The 20,453-nt window shown below is 46.6% G+C and overlaps 1 protein-coding gene across 2 annotated transcripts in view; it reads left to right on the top strand.

Moving 5' to 3' along the window:
• DMXL2 (Dmx like 2) overlaps nucleotides 1–20,453 on the top strand; it is a 1,615,381-nt gene that overhangs the window by 1,007,403 nt on the left and 587,525 nt on the right. For both annotated transcript variants that reach the window (XM_069222485.1, XM_069222484.1), the window contains exon 29: nucleotides 6,440–6,621. In XM_069222485.1, the coding sequence (XP_069078586.1) occupies nucleotides 6,440–6,621 (182 nt within the window). The remainder of the gene's footprint in view (nucleotides 1–6,439; nucleotides 6,622–20,453) is intronic.

Here is a 20,453-nt window from a genome sequence, read left to right as displayed (position 1 = left end):
TGTGAATTTTTAAAGTAAAAAGTCTTAATTAATAGAAATCAATGGTTACGTTGTTTTAGCACAAAGTACCTGGTATGCGTCAAAAATAAAGCTGCACGGGTGAGCGTGCGTCGGAAAAGGAAGAGATGCGTCTAGTCCTTATTCACAAGTGAGGCAGTGTGTCGATTCTTTCTCCTCTGGGAAAGTGATGTGTTGATTCTTTCCTCGCCAGGGTGAGATGCCTCAATTTCCAGACAAGCAGACTCAGTTCGGTGTGGTGGTGATGCAGGTTTTGACGCCCAGGGACAATGGGTGGAAAATCAGAACGCAGGGCAGCGATGAATCTGCACTGAGCTGGCAATGTGTCGACATTACCTGTGATGTGTCGATTTTTCAGCTGCGATGCAGGCGCTGCATCGATTTTTCTGCTGCTTGCCCTGGTGCGTGGATTTTCTTCGTGGGTTCGCCAGCTTCTCCTTTCAAGAGCCCAGGTAGTGGATATGGCACCACTAGGCAGGGTAGGAGTCTCAGCAAGAGAGCCCATTTGCTGGCAAATTAATTGTTTCATGGCCCTGAGACTTCAGAATAGGGGCAAGCTCATTCCAAGCCCTTGGAGAATCTTCACAAGCAGGATACACAGCAAAGTCCACTAAATGCTACTAGTGGGCCTGCAGCACTGATTGTGTCACCCACATGATTAACCCCTTAACCATGTCTCAGGCCTGCTATTGCAAGACCTGTGTAAGGAAATGCCTCTTTGGCATGGTTACTCCCTGACTTTTTTGCCTTTGCTGATGCCAAGTTATGATTTGAAAGTGTGCTGAGGCCTGCTAATCAGGCCCCAGCACCAGTGTTCTTTCCCTAACCTGTACCTTTGTTTCCACAATTGGCACACCCTGGCATCCAGGTAAGTCCCTTGTAACTGGTACCCCTGGTACCAAGGGCCCTGATGCCAGGGAAGGTCTCTAAGGGCTGCAGCATGTCTTATGCCACCCTGGGGACCCCTCACTCAGCACAGACACACTGCTTGACAGCTTGTGTGTGCTAGTGGGGATAAAATGACTAAGTCGACATGGTACTCCCCTCAGGGTGCCATGCCAATCTCACACTGCCTATAGGTGTAGATAAGTCACCCCTCTTGCAGGCCTTACAGCCCTAAGGCAGGGTGCACTACACCATAGGTGAGGGCATAAGAGCATGAGCACTATGCCCCTACAGTGTCTAAGCAAAACCTTAGACATTGTAAGTGCAGGGTAGCCATAAGAGTATATGGTCTGGGAGTCTGTCATGCACGAACTCCACAGCACCATAATGGCTACACTGAAAACTGTGAAGTTTGGTATCAAACTTCTCAGCACAATAAATGCACACTGATGCCAGTGTACATTTTATTGTAACATACACCCCAGAGGGCATCTTAGAGATGCCCCCTGAAACCTTAACCGACTAGCAGTGTGGGCTGACTAGTTTTAGCAGCCTGCCACACACCAGACATGTTGCTGGCCACATGGGGAGAGTGCCTTTGTCACTCTGTGGCTAGTAACAAAGCCTGTACTGGGTGGAGGTTCTTCTCACCTCCCCCTGCAGGAACTGTAACACCTGGCGGTGAGCCTCAAAGGCTCACCCCCTTTGTTACAGCACCCCAGGGCACTCCAGCTAGTCGAGTAGCCCGCCCCCTCCGGCCACGGCCCCACTTTTGGCGGCAAGGCCGGAGGAGATAATGAGAAAAACAACGAGGAGTCACTGACCAGTCAGGACAGCCCCTAAGGTGTCCTGAGCTGAGGTAACTCTGACTTTTAGAAATCCTCCATCTTGCAGATGGAGGATTCCCCCAATAGGATTAGGGATGTGCCCCCCTCCCCTCAGGGAGGAGGCACAAAGAGGGTGTAGCCACCCACAGGGCTAGTAGCCATTGGCTACTATCCCCCCAGACCTAAACACACCCCTAAATCGAGTATTTAGGGGCTCCCAGAACACAGCAAGATAGATTCCTGCAACCTAAGACGAAGAAGGACTGCTGAGCTGAAAAACCTGCAGAGAAGACGGAGACACCAACTGATTTGGCCCCAGCTCTACCGGCCTGTCTCCCCACTTCTAAAGAACTGCTCCAGCGACGCGTTCCACAGGGTCCAGCGACCTCTGAAGCCTCAGAGGACTACCCTGTATCTAAAAGGACCAAGAACTCCAGAGGACAGCTGCTCTGCTCCACAAAGACTGCAACTTTGCAACAAAGAAGCAACTTTGAAACAACACACGTTTCCCGCCGGAAGCGTGAGACTTTGCACTCTGCACCCGACGCCCCCGGCTCGACTTGTGAAGAACAAACACCACAGGGAGGACTCCCCGGCGACTACGAGACCGCGAGTAGCCAGAATTGACCCCCCTGAGCCCCCACAGTGACGCCTGCAGAGGGAATCCCGAGGCTCCCCCTGACCGCGACTGCCTGCTTCAAATACCCGACGCCTGGTAAAGACACTGCAGGATCCGACCTCCAGTACAGGAGCGACCCCCAGGTGGCCCTCTCCCTTGCCCAGGTGGTGGCTACTCTGAGGAGCCCCCCCTTGCCTGCCTGCATTGCTGAAGAGACCCCTTGGTCTCCCATTGGATTACATTGCAAACCCAACGCCTGTTTGCACACTGAGGGTGTACTTTTTGTGCTGACTTGTGTCCCCCCCCCCCCCCCCGGTGCCCTACAAAACCCCCCTGGTCTGCCCTCCGAAGACGCGGGTACTTACCTGCTGGCAGACTGGAACCGGGGCACCCCCTTCTCCATTGAAACCTATGCGTTTTGGTCACCACTTTGACCTCTGCACCTGACCGGCCCTGAGCTGCTGGTGTGGTAACTTTGGGGTTGCCCTGAACCCCCAACGGTGGGCTACCTTGGACCCAACTTTGAACCCTGTAGGTGGTTTATTTACCTGCAAATCTAACAAACACTTACCTTCCCCAGGAACTGTTGAAAATTGCACTGTCTAGTTTTAAAATAGCTTATTGCCATTTGTGTGAAAACAGTATATGCTATTTTTCTAATTCAAAGTTCCTAAAGTTCCTAAGTGAGATACCTTTCATTTAAAGTATTGTTTGTGAATCTTGAACCTGTGGTTCTTAAAATAAACTAAGAACATATATTTTTCTATATAAAAACCTATTGGCCTGGAATTGTCTGAGTGTGTGTTCCTCATTTATTGCCTGTATGTGTACAACAAATGCTTAACACTACCCTCTGATAAGCCTACTGCTCGACCACACTACCACACAATAGAGCATTAGAATTATCTTTTTGCCACTATCTTACCTCTAAGGGGAACCCTTGGACTCTGCATGCTATTTCTTACTTTGAAATAGTACATACAGAGCCAACTTCCTACAAACTGTGTTTGCAGTTTCACTGCCACTTTGACTAAAACTACTTGCCAAGCCTTAAACTCTCCTTTTTCTACTTATAAGCCACCCCTAAGGTAGGCCCTTGGTAGCTTATAGGACAGGGTGCTATGTAAGTTAAAGGCAGCACATGTACTTATGTGTTTTACATGGCATGGTTTTGAAAACTCACCAATTCGTTTTCCACTACAGTGAGGCCTGCTTGCTATCATTAGACCTGCCCTCATGTACTTTTAAGTGGTAGATTCTGACCTGGAAGGAGTAGTCCTGTCATGTTTAGTGTTGCCAGGATGGTTATTGGTAATATAAAATCCTGCTCACTGATGAAGTTGGATTTAATATTACTATTTTAGAAATGCCAATTTTAGAAAGTGGGCATTTCTCTGCACTTACTGCCATCAATGCCTTACAGCTCTGTCTCCAATTCATGTCTGGTCTGTTCTGGTTGACAGCTCCCCTTGTGCAATCCACCCAGACAAACATAAACACAGGACACTCAGTCACATCTGCATTTATCTGCAACCTGACTGTGTCCCTGGGCAGGAAGGGTGGAGGGGCTCTCTCTTACACTTCAGTGGCCTGCCCTCACACAAAGGACTGATAGCCCCCCACAGGGATCCAGGCAGACAGGACTGGGCTGAAAGGGGAACTTGCGCACTTCAAAACCACTCTTTGAATTTTCCCCCACTTCAAAGGCATTTTGGGGTATATAAACTGGGTCTCTGACCCCACCAAATCAAACACTTTTGGACCTACATCTTGACTCTGTCAGAGAGACTGCCTGGTTGCCCAAAGGACTCATCTGGACTGCTTTGCTGAAGGACTGCTTTCCTGCTTGTTGCCCTGATGCCTGGTTCTCTTGATTCTGCTGAAAGGACTCTGCCTTTCTCATAAAGTTCTCTCCAAGGGCTTGGATTGAGCTTGCCTCCTGTTTATGAAGTCTCAGGGCCAACAAAGACTTCACCCCGTCAGGAAATCCTTGTGTGTCAGAAAATAGATGCAACACTTGCACAAATTGACGCAGCGCCTGCCTTGTGGCTGAAATTTGCCTGCATCGCTTACCGGATGGCCGCAGCATCTGCTCTTTCTACCAGGGTATCAAGGATTTTTAACGCATCGTACCTGGGCATCAAAATATCCCTGCAGCGCATTGAGGAAGCAAGGCCGCGCTTCTGGAAAACGACGTGTCCCCTTGCAGCGTGGAAAGAAATAATGCATCTTCTTGGCCTCACCAGAAAAACTGGCACAGCATTTTATTTTTCAACTCATCTCTTCGACTGCGGCCACCATGCTTTATTTTTGCCGCATCCCAGATAATGTGGGTTACAAGGATACAATGACTGTTTCTTAAGAGCTGAGGCTCTTCAGAACCATTAAAAATTGTATTTCAGCTTGTGCTTATTGGATCTTTGTTGTTTTGATCTTATTTTATTCAGATACATTTTGTCTATGTTTCTAAACTTGGATGGTGCATTTTTGTGGGTTTTCACTGTTACTGTATGAGTTATTCCACAAATACTTTACACATTGGCTTCTAAGTTAAGCCAGCCTGCTCTGTGCCAAGCTGCCAGAGGGTGAGCACAGAATAATTTTGACTGTGTTGTGCCTTACATGATTAGGATTGTGGTTCCTACTTGGACAGGGTGCATATCTCTGCCAATAGAGACCCAATTTCTAACAGTGTCTCACCAAGGCCTGCTTTTCGACACTTTCAGTGTACCATTTTTAAATATTTTTCTTCTTTTAGTCCATAAATTAACCATTTTTCTAAGCATATTTCTTTGCACTTGCCATTGTGATTTTTGTGAATGTTTAGCTGTATGTCTTGCGGCATCCCTCCACTCATGAACAAAGAGTAGAGTAAGTCTTCTGCCTCAGTCCGCATTACCAAAAGCCAGGGTAATGGTACACCTTGAGAAGGGAAGTCCTCTAATACTGTTGTAGGAAGCTAACTCTGTATATACTATATCAAAATGAGGTATAGTTTGCACAGAGTCCAGGGGTTCCCCAGAGGCTTAGCAGATGCTAAAGTAGATAATACTAACACTCTCTTTTGTGGTGGTGTAGTTGAGCAGTTAGGCCTAGCAGAGGTTACTACAAAGAATTTTTTTGTACACACACACACACACTCACACTCACACTCACTCTCTCTCTCTCTCTCTCTCTAGAGGAAGCAGTGCAGGCTTTGTTTCTTCCCATACAGAGCACAAAGGCTCTCACCCCATGTGGTCAGAAACTGGTCTGGAAGTGGCACGCTGGCACAGACCCGTCAGTTTTGCGCTAGAATTTTGTCTTAAATACAGGGGGCATCTCTAAGGCGCCTTCTGGCTGCATTTTGCAATAAATCCAACACTGGCATCAGTGTGGGTTTATTGTGCTTAGAGGTTTGATACCAAACTTCCCAGACTACAGTGGTGCCATTATGGATTTGTGGAGTTTGTGATGACAGACTCCCAGCTCATGTACTTTATATGGCACTTACAATGTCTAAAAATGGACTTAGAACCAGTAGGGGCATATTGCTCATGCAGCTATGCCCTCACCTGTGGTATAGTGCACCCTGCCTTAGGTCTGTAAGGCCTGCTCGAGGGGTGACTTAACTATGCCACAGGGGGGTGTCATGTCAAATTTGCCCTTTTCTCCCCACCAGCACAGACATGCTGCAATTTCAGTGTGCATGTTTTTGGTGAGGGTCCCCTAGGGTGGCATAATACATCCTGCAGCTGTTGGGACCTTTCCCTGGCCACAGGGCCCTTGGTTCCCTGGGTACCCTTTTACAAGGGAATTAGGCATAAAGGTTTTTGTTTTGATCACTTGCCCCTTTAGCATGCAATGTACATTTCTAAAATGTCATCTTGTTTTATTTCAGCATAGTCGTAATAGCCTGTTAATAGTCGAACTTCAGTTGTGATGGCTGTGTGTGTACCATGTAATCTGTAATTTGATATCATTTGATGATTAGTATCAAGTTTGCATTTAAGCTGTTTACCACAAGCCACCTCTTTATTACTATGTAAATGTCTTTGTGGAGGATGTTTAGTTATATTTAAATGTAGTAAACTAAATTAATTACATTTAGCACCTCCTGCGCCATCTGAAGAAATGGATAAGCACCGTCGCAGATTTAACATGAGGATGCTTGTGCCTGGACGACCAGTAAAAGATACAGTAGTTCCTCCACCAGTGCCTGTGGAAAGACCAACATATAGAGAAAAATTTATTCCTCCAGAACTCAGTATGTGGGACTATTTTCTGGCAAAGGTAGGTAATTTTTAACTCAATATAGCAAAGTCACCGATTGAGGGTTGTTTCAAAATCAACACTGGCCTTTGTAAAATAGCAGAAATAGCTGCTAAATTAAAATGAATAAACATGTTTCTTGATGTACCGTCCTACCTTCATATGTTGATGCTAGCTCCATTTTCACAAAAATAGATTTGACTTTAAAATACATTTTTTTGCAGATCACTTTGGTACTCGTTTCATGTTTCACCCACTTCTCATGAGAAGAAATGTTACAAATTAAAATGATTGTACTTCAAGAAAAAAAAGCAAAGATGTTTACATTGAGCATAGAGAAGGACTTTGGGACATCTGACTTACAGTACCTGTTTACTTTAGAACACAGGCTTTGAAACTGGCATAGTGAAACAGGTTAGCTTACTGCACTCAAACCGTAACAGTACCTACTGGTCATATCTCGTTGAAGCACTGGCCGAAATGTAGGGGCACCAGACAAGCCTACCTCCTCTCACCATTTTTGTTCACCCTGGCTGTAGAGCAACTAGCCTTTCTTCTTATGGCAAATGGCCTGAATTGGAGTATACAGTATACCACTGAATTAGGTATCAAATTATATTATGCGCAGATGATGATGTGGCATATACACAAGATGCAGATCACGACTTGGAGATAAGAAAATAAGTTACTTACATGAAACTGAAGTATTGGTGTCTTTAATGGATTCACATGCTGAAGGAGGGAGTCCCACGGTAACTTAATAAAGCAATATACAGGGAGTGCAGAATTATTAGGCAAATGAGTATTTTGACCACATCATCCTCTTTATGCATGTTGTCTTACTCCAAGCTGTATAGGCTCGAAAGCCTACTACCAATTAAGCATATTAGGTGATGTGCATCTCTGTAATGAGAAGGGGTGTGGTCTAATGACATCAACACCCTATATCAGGTGTGCATAATTATTAGGCAACTTCCTTTCATTTGGCAAAATGGGTCAAAAGAAGGACTTGACAGGCTCAGAAAAGTCAAAAATAGTGAGATATCTTGCAGAGGGATGCAGCACTCTTAAAATTGCAAAGCTTCTGAAGCGTGATCATCGAACAATCAAGCGTTTCATTCAAAATAGTCAACAGGGTCGCAAGAAGCGTGTGGAAAAACCAAGGCGCAAAATAACTGCCCATGAACTGAGAAAAGTCAAGCGTGCAGCTGCCACGATGCCACTTGCCACCAGTTTGGCCAAATTTCAGAGCTGCAACATCCCTGAGTGCCCAAAAGCACAAGGTGTGCAATACTCAGAGACATGGCCAAGGTAAGAAAGGCTGAAAGACGACCACCACTGAACAAGACACACAAGCTGAAACGTCAAGACTGGGCCAAGAAATATCTCAAGACTGATTTTTCTAAGGTTTTATGGACTGATGAAATGAGAGTGAGTCTTGATGGGCCAGATGGATGGGCCCGTGGCTGGATTGGTAAAGGGCAGAGAGCTCCAGTCCGACTCAGACGCCAGCAAGGTGGAGGTGGAGTACTGGTTTGGGCTGGTATCATCAAAGATGAGCTTGTGGGGCCTTTTTCGGGTTGAGGATGGAGTCAAGCTCAACTCCCAGTCCTACTGCCAGTTCCTGGAAGACACCTTCTTCAAGCAGTGGTACAGGAAGAAGTCTGCATCCTTCAAGAAAAACATGGTTTTCATGCAGGACAATGCTCCATCACACGCGTCCAAGTACTCCACAGCGTGGCTGGCAAGAAAGGGTATAAAAGAAGGAAATCTAATGACATGGCCTCCTTTTTCACCTGATCTGAACCCCATTGAGAACCTGTGGTCCATCATCAAATGTGAGATTTACAAGGAGGGAAAACAGTACACCTCTCTGAACAGTGTCTGTGAGGCTGTGGTTGCTGCTGCACGCAATGTTGATGGTGAACAGATCAAAACACTGACAGAATCCATGGATGGCAGGCTTTTGAGTGTCCTTGCAAAGAAAGGTGGCTATATTGGTCACTGATTTGTTTTTGTTTTGTTTTTGAATGTCAGAAATGCATATTTGTGAATGTTGAGATGTTATATTGGTTTCACTGGTAATAATAAATAATTGAAATGGGTATATATTTTTTTTTGTTAAGTTGCCTAATAATTATGCACAGTAATAGTCACCTGCACACACAGATATCCCCCTAACATAGCTAAAACTAAAAACAAACTAAAAACTACTTCCAAAAATATTCAGCTTTGATATTAATGAGTTTTTTGGGTTCACTGAGAACATGGTTGTTGTTCAATAATACAATTAATCCTCAAAAATACAACTTGCCTAATAATTCTGCACTCCCTGTATATATATCACTATCATAGGCTATAATGACAATGAAAGGGTCAGTTTAATAGCCTATCCATGTCCTTTCATAAAAATGGACCAAACATGAACTATAAACAATCAGGCAACAGTACCTGCTAGAACACTCCAAAAAGCGGCTGAGTCCGTGAGATTTTCAAACACAAGTGGAAATAGATAGTCCTGAATCTATGAAAGATACCAATACTGGAGAACTGCAGTTAAGGTAAGTAACTTCTTTTCTTCTCCAGTATTGGCTCTTTTATAGATTCACATGCTTGAATCAGAATAGCAAGCAGTCACTGTATTTGTATATCTTATAGTACTAGCGCAAATAGCGGATAGTGGGTAGAAAATATATACATAACATTCATATACAATATAATCAAATTTATGTGTGTGTGTGTGTGTATATATATATATATGTGTGTATATATATATATATATATATATATATATATATATATATATATATATATATATAACCATATATAGACATCATACATTAACATCTGCATGAATACATAAACACATGGAACAAAGAGGCTCCCCTTAATGAAATAAATGTTATAATAAAACCTGTCTAACCGCTGTATGACGATTCCAGGTAATAATGCTGCATGAACTATATGCACACTTTAACAAGTCTCATCACAACATATCTTCTCCAGAGGTACTTACGCGAACAAAGTAGTTGAAGTGGAAACTGCCACAGTTGAATGCACCCTACTTTTTTTCCATGAGGGGATTGCTAGTCTTTGAGTGGCAGAACTGGCTTACAGCTGAAATCCATTCAGCGATGTCTGCTGTAGGAAAACGCCACTGTTGGCATGGTTACCCCCTCCCCCCCACACTTTTTGCCTAGTGTTGATGCCAACTTTGATTGAAAGTGTGCTGGGACCCTGCTAACCAGGCCCCAGCACCAGTGTTCTTTACCAAAAACTGTACCTTTGTTTACCCAATTGGCACAGCCTTGTAAAAGGTACCCCTGATACCTAGGGCCCTGTGGCCAGGGAAGGTCCCTAAGGGCTGCAGCATGTATTATCCCACCCCTCACTCAGTGCAGGCATACTGCCTTGCAGCTTGTGTATGCCTCTCAGGAGAAAAGACATGGCATTCCCCTCTGAGTGCCATGCCCACAAATCACTGCCTGTGTGTAAGGAAATGCCTCCTTGGCATGGTTACCCCCTGACTTTTTGAATTTGCTGATGCCAAGTTATGATTTGAAAGTGTGCTGAGGCCTTCTAACCAGGCCCCAGCACCAGTGTTCTTTCCCTAACCTGTACCTTTGTTTTCACAATTGGCACACCCTGGCATCCAGGTAAGTCCCTTGTAACTGGTAACCTTGGTACCAAGGGCCCTGATGCCAGGGGAGGTCTCGAAGGGCTGCAGCATGTCTTATGCCACCCTGGGGACCCCTCACTCAGCACAGACACACTGCTTGCCAGCTTGTGTGTGTGCTGGTGGGGAGAAAATGACTAAGTCGACATGGCACTCCCCTCAGGGTGCCATGCCAACCTCACACTGCCTATGGCATAGATAAGTCACCCCTCTAGCAGGCTTTACAGCCCTAAGGCAGGGTGCACTATACCATGGATGAGGGCATAGGTGCATGAGCACTATGCCCCTACAGTGTCTAAGCAAAACCTTAGACATTGTAAGTGCAGGGTAGCCATAAGAGTATATGGTCTGGGAGTCTGTCAAACACGAACTCCACAGCACCATAATGGCTATACTGAAAACTGGGAAGTTTGGTATCAAACTTCTCAGCACAATAAATGCACACTGATGACAGTGTACATTTTATTGTGAAATACACCCCTGAAAACATACCCGACTTCCAGTCTGGGATGACTAGTTTTACCAGCCTGCCACACACCAGACATGTTGCTGGCCACATGGGGAGAGTGCCTTTGTCACTCTGTGGCTAGTAACAAAGCCTGTACTGGGTGGAGGTGCTTCTCACCTCCCCCTGCAGGAACTGTAACACCTGGCGGTGAGCCTCAAAGGTTCACCCCCTTTGTTACAGCACCCCAGGGCACTCCAGCTAGTGGAGATGCCCACCCCCTCCGGCCACGGCCCCACTTTTGGCTGCAAGGCTGGAGGAGATAATGAGAAAAACAAGGAGTCACCACTGACCAGTCAGGACAGCCCCTAAGGTGTCCTGAGCTGAGGTGACTCTGACTTTTAGAAATCCTCCATCTTGCAGATGGAGGATTCCCCCAATAGGATTAGGGATGTGCCCCCCTTCCCTCAGGAAGGAGGCACAAAGAGGGTGTAGCCACCCTCAGGGCTAGTAGCCATTGGCTACTAACCCCACAGACCTAAACACACCCCTAAATTGAGTATTTAGGGGCTCCCAGAACCTAGCAAGATAGATTCCTGCAAACCGAAGACCAAGAAGGACTGCTGACCTGAAGCCCTGCAGAGAAGACGGAGACACCAACTGCTTTGGCCCCAGCTCTACCGGCCTGTCTCCCCACTTCAAGAAAAACTGCAACAGCAACGCGTTCCACAGGGTCCAGTGACCTCTGAAGCCTCAGAGGACTACCCTGCATCTAAAAGGACCAAGAACTCCCGAGGACAGCGGCTCTGCTCCAAAGAAGAAACATCTTTGCAACAAAGAAGCAACTTTTAAAGACAACACGTTTCCCGCCGGAAGCGTGAGACTTTGCATTCTCCACCCGACGCCCCCGGCTTGACCTGCGGAGAAACAACACTACAGGGAGGACTCCCCGGCGACTGTGACCCTGTGAGTTGCCAGAGTTGAGCCCCCCCAGCAATGCCTGCAGAGGGAATCTAGAGGCTCCCCCTGACCGCGACTGCCTGCTTCTAAGAACCCGACGCCTGGTAAAGACACTGCACCCGCAGCCCCCAGGACCTGAAGGATCCGACCTCCAGTGCAGAAGCGACCCCCAGGTAGCCCTCTCCCTTGCCCAGGTGGTGGCTACCCCGAGGAGCCCCCCCACTGCCCCACTGCCTGCCTGCTTCGCTGAAGAGACCCCTGGGTCTCCCATTGAACTCCATTGCAAACCCGATGCCTGTTTGCACTCTGCACCCGGCCGCCCCCGTGCCGCTGAGGGTGTACTTTTTGTGCTGACTTGTGTCCCCCCCGGTGCCCTACAAAACCCCCCTAGTCTGCCCTCCGAAGACGCGGGTACTTACCTGCTGGCAGACTGGAACCGGGGCACCCCCTTCTCCATTGAAGCCTATGTGTTTTGGGCACCACTTTGACCTCTGCACCTGACCGGCCCTGAGCTGCTGGTGTGGTAACTTTGGGGTTGCCCTGAACCCCCAACGCTGGGCTACCTTGGACCCAACTTTGAACCCTGTAGGTGGTTTACTTACCTGCAAAACTAACAAACACTTACCTCCCCCAGGAACTGTTGAAAATTGCAGTGTCTAGTTTTAAAATAACTTATTGCCATTTTTGTGGAAACTGTACATGCTATTTTGCTGATTCAAAGTTCCTAAGTTACCTAAGTGAAATACCTTTCATTTGAAGTATTACTTGTAAATCTAGAACCTGTGGTTCTTAAAATAAACTAAGAAAATATATTTTCCTATACAAAAACCTATTGGCCTGGAATTGTCCTTGAGTGTGTGTTCCTCATTTATTGCCTGTGTGTATACAGCAAATGCTTAACACTACCCTCTGATAAGCCTACTGCTCGACCACACTACCACAAAATAGAGCATTAGAATTATCTCTTTTTGCCACTATCTTACCTCTAAGGGGAACCCTTGGACTCTGTGCATGCAATTTCTTACTTTGAAATAGTGCATACAGAGCCAACTTCCTACACCGTGGCATAGGTAAGTCACCCCTGTAGCAGGCCTAAGGCAGGGTGCACTATACCACAGGTGAGGGCATCGCTGCATGAGCAATATGCCCCTACAGTGTCTAAGTCCATTCTCAGACATTGTATGTGCAGGCTAGCCATACTGAGTATATGGTCTGAGAGTTTGTCATTACGAACTCCACAGCACCACTGAATACTGGGAAGTTTGGTATCAAACTTCTCAGCACAATAAACCCACACTGATGCCAGTGTGGGATATATTGAAAAATGCACACAGAAGGCATCTTAGAGATGCCCCCTGTATATCAGCCATTCTGGTAGTGTAGGACTGACAGGTCTGTGCCAGCCTGCCACTTCCAGATGAGTGTATGACCACCTGGGGTGAGTGCCTTTGTGCACTCTGTTGTCAGAAACAAAGCTTATTCTGGGCGGAGGTGCTTCACACCTTCCCCTGCAGGAACTGTAACTCCTGGTTGTGAGCCTCAAAGGCTCAGGCCTCATGTTACAGTGCCCCAGGGCACTCTAGCTAGTGGAGATGCCCCCGCCCCCCCAGACAAGTCTCCACTTTTGATGGCTAGTCCGGAGGGATAATTAGGAAAAACAAGGAGGAGTCACCCCCTCAGCCAGGACAATCCCTAAGAGCTGAAGTGACCCCCTCCTTGAGAAATCCTCCATCTTGCTTTGGAGGATTAGGACCAATAGGGATACGAATGTTCCCCCCCACACCACAGGGAATGGGCACAAGGAGGGTGTAATCTTGTATTTAAGGGCTCCCTGAACCAAGAGGTTTAGATTCCTGACAACCTCAAGAAAAAGACTTCTGAGATGAAAACCCCACAGAGAAGGGAAGATGACAACAACTAACTTGGCCCCAGCCCTACCGGCCCGTCTCCTGCTTCAAGAAGCTGCAAAAGAAGAAGCAACTTCTTCTACAGGACTAGAGACCCCTGAAAAACCTCCAGGGGACTGCCTGCATCACCAACAACCAAGAAACGCCTGTGGACAGCGGACCTGTCCAAAAAGAAGAACAAGCAAAGGGTCTCCTACCTCACTCCAAAAGCGTGGGTCCTAAACTACTCTGCACCCGACGCCCCTGGCCCATGTCCAGAGGAACCAACCAGCCAGGGAGGACCCCCAGGTAATTCCGACCAAGTGTTCACACTGGGCTGACCTCTCCACCCCTCCACGACAACGCCTGCAGAGGGAATCCCGAGGACCCCCCTGACCACAACTGCCCGGGACGAAGATTTCAGACGCCTGGAGAAGCACTGTACCCGCAGCCCCCAGACTCGAGAGAGACCGACCACCATTGTAACAGTGACCAGCAGGTGGCCCTCCTCCCTGTTCAGTCGGTGGCTTGCCTGAGAGGCCCCCCGTGCCTTGCCTCTAGCGCCTAAGTGACCCCTGTGGTCCCCCCATTGAATTCTATTGGGAACCTGATGCCCTGTTTGCACCCTGCACCTGGCAGGCCCTGTGTTGCTGGTGCTGGGTGTTTGGGGTTATCTTGAACCCCCCCAACGGTGGGCTACCTATGACCCGGAGACTGAGTCTGTAAGTCGATTACTTAACTCCAAATCTGTACTGTATTTTCCTCTCCCAGGAACTGCTGAAAATTGCACAGTGTCCACTTTTAAAATAGCTTTTTGCCATTTTGAAGAAAACTATGTATTGGTGATTTGATTCAAGTACTGAACTTACCTATGCAAAGTACCTTTCATTTAATGTACTTAAATGCAAACTGAATTTTGTGGTTTTAGAGATAAATTAACAAAATATATTTCTATATAAAAACCTATTGGTCTGGAGTTAAGTCATTGAGTGTGTGTTTTCACTTATTGCTTGTGTGTGTACAACACATGATTAACACTACCCTCTGATAAGCCTAACTGCTCAACCACACTACCACAAATAGATCATTAGTATTATCAATTATTGCCTCTGTCAAGCCTCTTGGGGAACCCCTGGACTCTCTGCATACTATATCTCATTTTGATACAGTATATACAGAGCCAGCTTCCTACAGTTGCCATTGTGACTGGAGCACCCATATGAGTGTGACTATTGAGTCCAACAGTTGGTCAGTTCACATAAGTTGTTTAGTGCGATCTAAGTAGAAATTTTGTATATCACTTGATACCTAGAGTATGAATAGACCTGTCAGCTGGTGATGTTGAATTCTGGAGAAAAGTCCAAATATTATAGGTTCATTGAGGCAAAATCTGAAAGAACTATAGGCATAAATTTGAGGATTGGTTCATAGAAGTACTAAATTACCTGTGAGAGGCATCTCCTCTACCTTCTACCTACTTACTTTACTTAATTCGTGGTTAGCGCTAGTAACAAGATGACCTTCCATGTGAGAAATATGAGGTGTGCTCTGTCAATGCGTTCGAATGAACTCTTCAGGAGTCGAAATAGAAGTATGTTCAGGTGCCAGTCCGAGGAAGCATCCCATTCTGTAGGAAAACACTGGCTAAATCTTATATGAACTGTTTGCTTCTGCAAGAATAGAAAGAGAAAATGTGATGAGCAGATGTATCTTGATATTGCTGTAAGCTGGGCCTTAACAGACGCATTTACCTAGTGACTGAGCTAGTGAGAGGAGATAGGATAGTTATTTGACAGATTATGCTAGCAGAGGATGTAGGTTTGATTTTCTGGCACCACAGGCAAAAACGTTTCCATTAATGTTTACATGTCTTTATCGTGGCTTCCTTCTTGACTTGGAGAGAATACATCTGCAGTGCTGAGGAATATTGAGATCTTTGAATTGATGGAATTTAGGAGCTGTGTGCATAAGAGGAGGGAGGGCTGGTCAGGATGAAGGGCCAGACCTTAGTTTATTGTCAAAGGTTTCCAGAATTTTGGTAGGTGAATGTGGTTGTATTTTGATAGCAGGAGAAGCTCAGCGAACCAATGCTGCGCTAGCCACCTGAGGGCTATCAGGACAAGACAACACTGCTTTTCTTTCCTCTTAGTGAGAATGTTTGGTATTAAATGTATTGGGGAAAAAAGGTATATATATAGATCCTGGACCATCTGTCAAAAGGCATTCCTCCAAGATCATGGATGGGGATGCCAACTTGCAGAGAACTGGCATTTGCAGGTTTTGTTTGTTACTAAGAGATGAATAGCCAGTTTGCCCCAGAACGAGAAGATCATACTTAAAGCTGAATAATCAAATTCCCCTTCTTGGAGGCTGTTTACAGTTTTATTTAGCATGTCTGCTATGAGATATCTGATAGAGACTTCTAGCTGTAGATTCCTTACCTTTGAATTCCCTGGCTTCAGCTTCGAATCCAGAATCTTTTTGCTGAGCAATATCCTGCGTGCGCCATCGTGTGGTGTCTTTTGGTTCTGCGTGCGTCATCCGGCTCCGCGTGGCTTTGTCAGCATCGGTGAAGCCGTCCGACGCCACGGTTGTCTATAAAGACGCCACTTCGGCACGCGTACGTCAGTTCGTTTCCTTTCACACCGGTTAAGCGCAGATCCGGGATCGAGCTACCCTTTGGTTTTTCTGGCAGTCGTTTTCTTTGTTTTGTTGCAGTTTTTTGTCATCTGTGCGAAGGATATGTCCTCCAGAAGGACAGGATTCAAGCTGTGCGGCGCCTGCAGTCGCGCAAAGTCAGTGACTGACCCCCATGAGGTATGTCTCTGGTGCCCGACAGGGACCACAACTCAGTCGTGTTCCAGCTGCCGGGCCATGGCACGAAAGTTTTGAGGGAGCGGTTCCTAAAGCTCATGACGGCCCGGCAGTCGACTTCGGTTGGCGCGACTCTTCGGAGGTCACGGTCCCACTCAAGGAAGAGGTCGCGGAACCGCTCCAGGAGCCCTAAGTACTCTTTGTCCCATTCAAGGTCCTCAGGGCACTCAGGGAAGAGGCACAAAAAGAAGTCCAAGCAGACTTTCTCTCTTTAGACACCCTCTCTGCCCAACAGCAAGCTGACTGCAAACACGTCCTACAGCAGTATGCTGAGCTCTTCTCTTTGACCCCTGTTCATACACACCTGTTACCCATGATGTGGACACAGGAGACAACTTGCCTTTCAAAAACAAAATATACTGACAGTCTGACCAAGTCAAAGAGAGCATCAAGGTGGAAGTCCACAAGATGCTAGAGTTATGGGTAATAGCGACCTCTGGCAGTCCCTGGGCTAGCCCAGTGGTCTTGGCCCCCAAACCTCATACCAAAGATGGAAAGAGAGAAATAAGGTTGTGTGTGGAGTGCAGAGGACTCTATTATGTCACCAAGACAGATGCTCACCCCATACCCAGAGCTGATGAATTAATTGACAAGTTAGGTGCAGCCAAATTTCTGAGTACCTTTGACTTAACTACAGGGTACTGGAAATTAGGATGGCATCTGGAGCAAAAGAGAAAAAAGAGCTACCTGTGGATTCCTCACCTTATGAATTCTCCGAATGTGCCAGCATTCAACCGTAATTTTTTTCCCAGCTTTTCACATCGACGAGGACGTCACAATTGCACGGCTCCGCACACTACTCCGTCTGATGTCATCATGGCAATAAGACTTCCTCGCCGGCGTGCTGACGTCAGTTCCTTTTTTTCCGCAACTTCAAAGCTAACGTTTTTTGCTGGCTCTCGAACAGCTACCGTTTCAGTAGTGTTCTTTTTGTACTAGTTACAATGTCTCCACCAAAGAAATCAGGTTTTAAGCCTTGTCATGAGTGAGGGGGTCGAATGCCAGTCACAGGTCCTGATGAGGATGGGTTTTAGTGCCTAAGTTCAGACCACGACATGGAGGGGTCCGTGTCCTGCCAGTGGATAAACCTGAAGGCCTTAAAACAGAGAGAGGCTAAGCTCTTCTTGGCAAAAGCTAAGAGGGGGCACAAGGGTCAACGAACATCTAAGGCGAGGGACTCTTCTTCACACAAGACCTCAAGATTCATAAGAAGAGGCGCCGGCACGATTCTCAACGCCGTTCTTCCAGAGATCGGTCTCAGTCTCGGTCCCCACCGAGACGACGCCGTACGACGTGGGAGGTCAGTCCAACGATCACTCCTCAGCCTCAGATCTCAGGCATCTCCTGCTCCATCGTTAGTTGAGGTAGCCGAGTCCCCGGCGAGTCCTCCGATTCACTTTTCACCTGTGTTCTCAGGAGCCGGTGGCTCAAGTTTCGGTTCCGTCCCAAGCGCCTCAAGATGAACAGAGGCTTCCTGACTTCCCGACTCCGGGAGCGGATCCAACGGCGCTCCTTAATGCTATGTTCAGCAATTTCAACAAGGCTGTGACCCCTGCTGGTGCACCGGCTGGTCCCACGGGTCCATTAGCTTTCTCTTTGGGTTTGCCGGCGCCGTACAAACAAGCTCTGTTTGTACCCTTCTATCCGGCTGAAGGTGCTGGTTCTGTGGCAATGACGTCGCCCCAGATGATGTTTCCGACAGCATTGATGGAGTCTATGCCGGCGCCGGATGGATCCCGGTTGGGAAGTAGTACAGGGAGTGCAGAATTATTAGGCAAGTTGTATTTTTGAGGATTAATTTTATTATTGAACAACAACCATGTTCTCAATGAACCCAAAAAACTCATTAATATCAAAGCTGAATATTTTTGGAAGTAGTTTTTAGTTTGTTTTTAGTTTTAGCTATGTTAGGGGGATATCTGTGTGTGCAGGTGACTATTACTGTGCATAATTATTAGGCAACTTAACAAAAAAAATATATATACCCATTTCAATTATTTATTATTACCAGTGAAACCAATATAACGTCTCAACATTCACAAATATACATTTCTGACATTCAAAAACAAAACAAAAACAAATCAGTGACCAATATAGCCACCTTTCTTTGCAAGGACACTCAAAAGCCTGCCATCCATGGATTCTGTCAGTGTTTTGATCTGTTCACCATCAACATTGCGTGCAGCAGCAACCACAGCCTCCCAGACACTGTTCAGAGAGGTGTACTGTTTTCCCTCCTTGTAAATCTCACATTTGATGATGGACCACAGGTTCTCAATGGGGTTCAGATCAGGTGAACAAGGAGGCCATGTCATTAGATTTCCTTCTTTTATACCCTTTCTTGCCGGCCACGCTGTGGAGTACTTGGACGCGTGTGATGGAGCATTGTCCTGCATGAAAACCATGTTTTTCTTGAAGGATGCAGACTTCTTCCTGTACCACTGCTTGAAGAAGGTGTCTTCCAGGAACTGGCAGTAGGACTGGGAGTTGAGCTTGACTCCATCCTCAACCCGAAAAGGCCCCACAAGCTCATCTTTGATGATACCAGCCCAAACCAGTACTCCACCTCCACCTTGCTGGCGTCTGAGTCGGACTGGAGCTCTCTGCCCTTTACCAATCCAGCCACAGGCCCATCCATCTGGCCCATCAAGACTCACTCTCATTTCATCAGTCCATAAAACCTTAGAAAAATCAGTCTTGAGATATTTCTTGGCCCAGTCTTGACGTTTCAGCTTGTGTGTCTTGTTCAGTGGTGGTCGTCTTTCAGCCTTTCTTACCTTGGCCATGTCTCTGAGTATTGCACACCTTGTGCTTTTGGGCACTCCAGTGATGTTGCAGCTCTGAAATATGGCCAAACTGGTGGCAAGTGGCATCGTGGCAGCTGCACGCTTGACTTTTCTCAGTTCATGGGCAGTTATTTTGCGCCTTGGTTTTTCCACACGCTTCTTGCGACCCTGTTGACTATTTTGAATGAAACGCTTGATTGTTCGATGATCACGCTTCAGAAGCTTTGCAATTTTAAGAGTGCTGCATCCCTCTGCAAGATATCTCACTATTTTTGACTTTTCTGAGCCTGTCAAGTCCTTCTTTTGACCCATTTTGCCAAAGGAAAGGAAGTTGCCTAATAATTATGCACACCTGATATAGGGTGTTGATGTCATTAGACCACACCCCTTCTCATTACAGAGATGTACATCACCTAATATGCTTAATTGGTAGTAGGCTTTCGAGCCTATACAGCTTGGAGTAAGACAACATGCATAAAGAGGATGATGTGGTCAAAATACTCATTTGCCTAATAATTCTGCACTCCCTGTATATCTCCACCATCTCATTTGCCAGAGCGTCCATCTGCCTTGAAAACAGCGTTGTCGACGTCTGCTAAATCTCTGTCGACGCTGAGAATGGAGGCCAGATTGAGATCAAGGAGGTGAGCCTTGAGGCTCTTGGAGGAGCAGGAATATCAGCAACAGCTGTTGGAGGAAGGAGAGATTCCTGAGCCTATGGGGGATCTTCAGGGTCTGGACTGTGCAAGTGGACTGGATACATCTCCTGAGAGGGATCTTTCTTCCCCGGGCAAATTTACAGAGGATGCAGCATCTTATCACAGTGTTATAAAAAAGGCTGCTGAATTCTTTGAACTTCCGTTACCAGCATCGAGGTGAAGACAAAAATCTTGACTGAGGTGTCACATCCTTCCCTAGGTCTGCGGAGCTCCTACTCCCTTTTAATGATGCCCTTACTGAGCCCATTTTAGACATTTGGAGGAAACCTGTCACAATTCCAGTGGTTTACACGACGGTGGCTAGGAGGTTCAGAGTTGCTCCTGGGGCTCCTCAATTGGCTGATAAAAGCCAAGTCCCCAGAGCTTGTGCTGCATCACTTGCAAATAATAACACAGTTGTTGTTGTTCAACCAGGGTTTTACGGTAAACATGCCCAAGTCTCACCTGGATCCCTCTCAGCGCCTCCTGTTCATAGGGGCAGTACTGGATATAATATTGAATCAGGTC

This window comes from Pleurodeles waltl, chromosome 3_1 (assembly GCF_031143425.1).
Source record: "Pleurodeles waltl isolate 20211129_DDA chromosome 3_1, aPleWal1.hap1.20221129, whole genome shotgun sequence".
Taxonomy (NCBI): Eukaryota; Metazoa; Chordata; class Amphibia; order Caudata; family Salamandridae; genus Pleurodeles; species Pleurodeles waltl.
The sequence above is the reverse complement of the archived record's forward strand: the minus strand, read 5'-3'. Positions and strand labels throughout refer to the sequence as shown.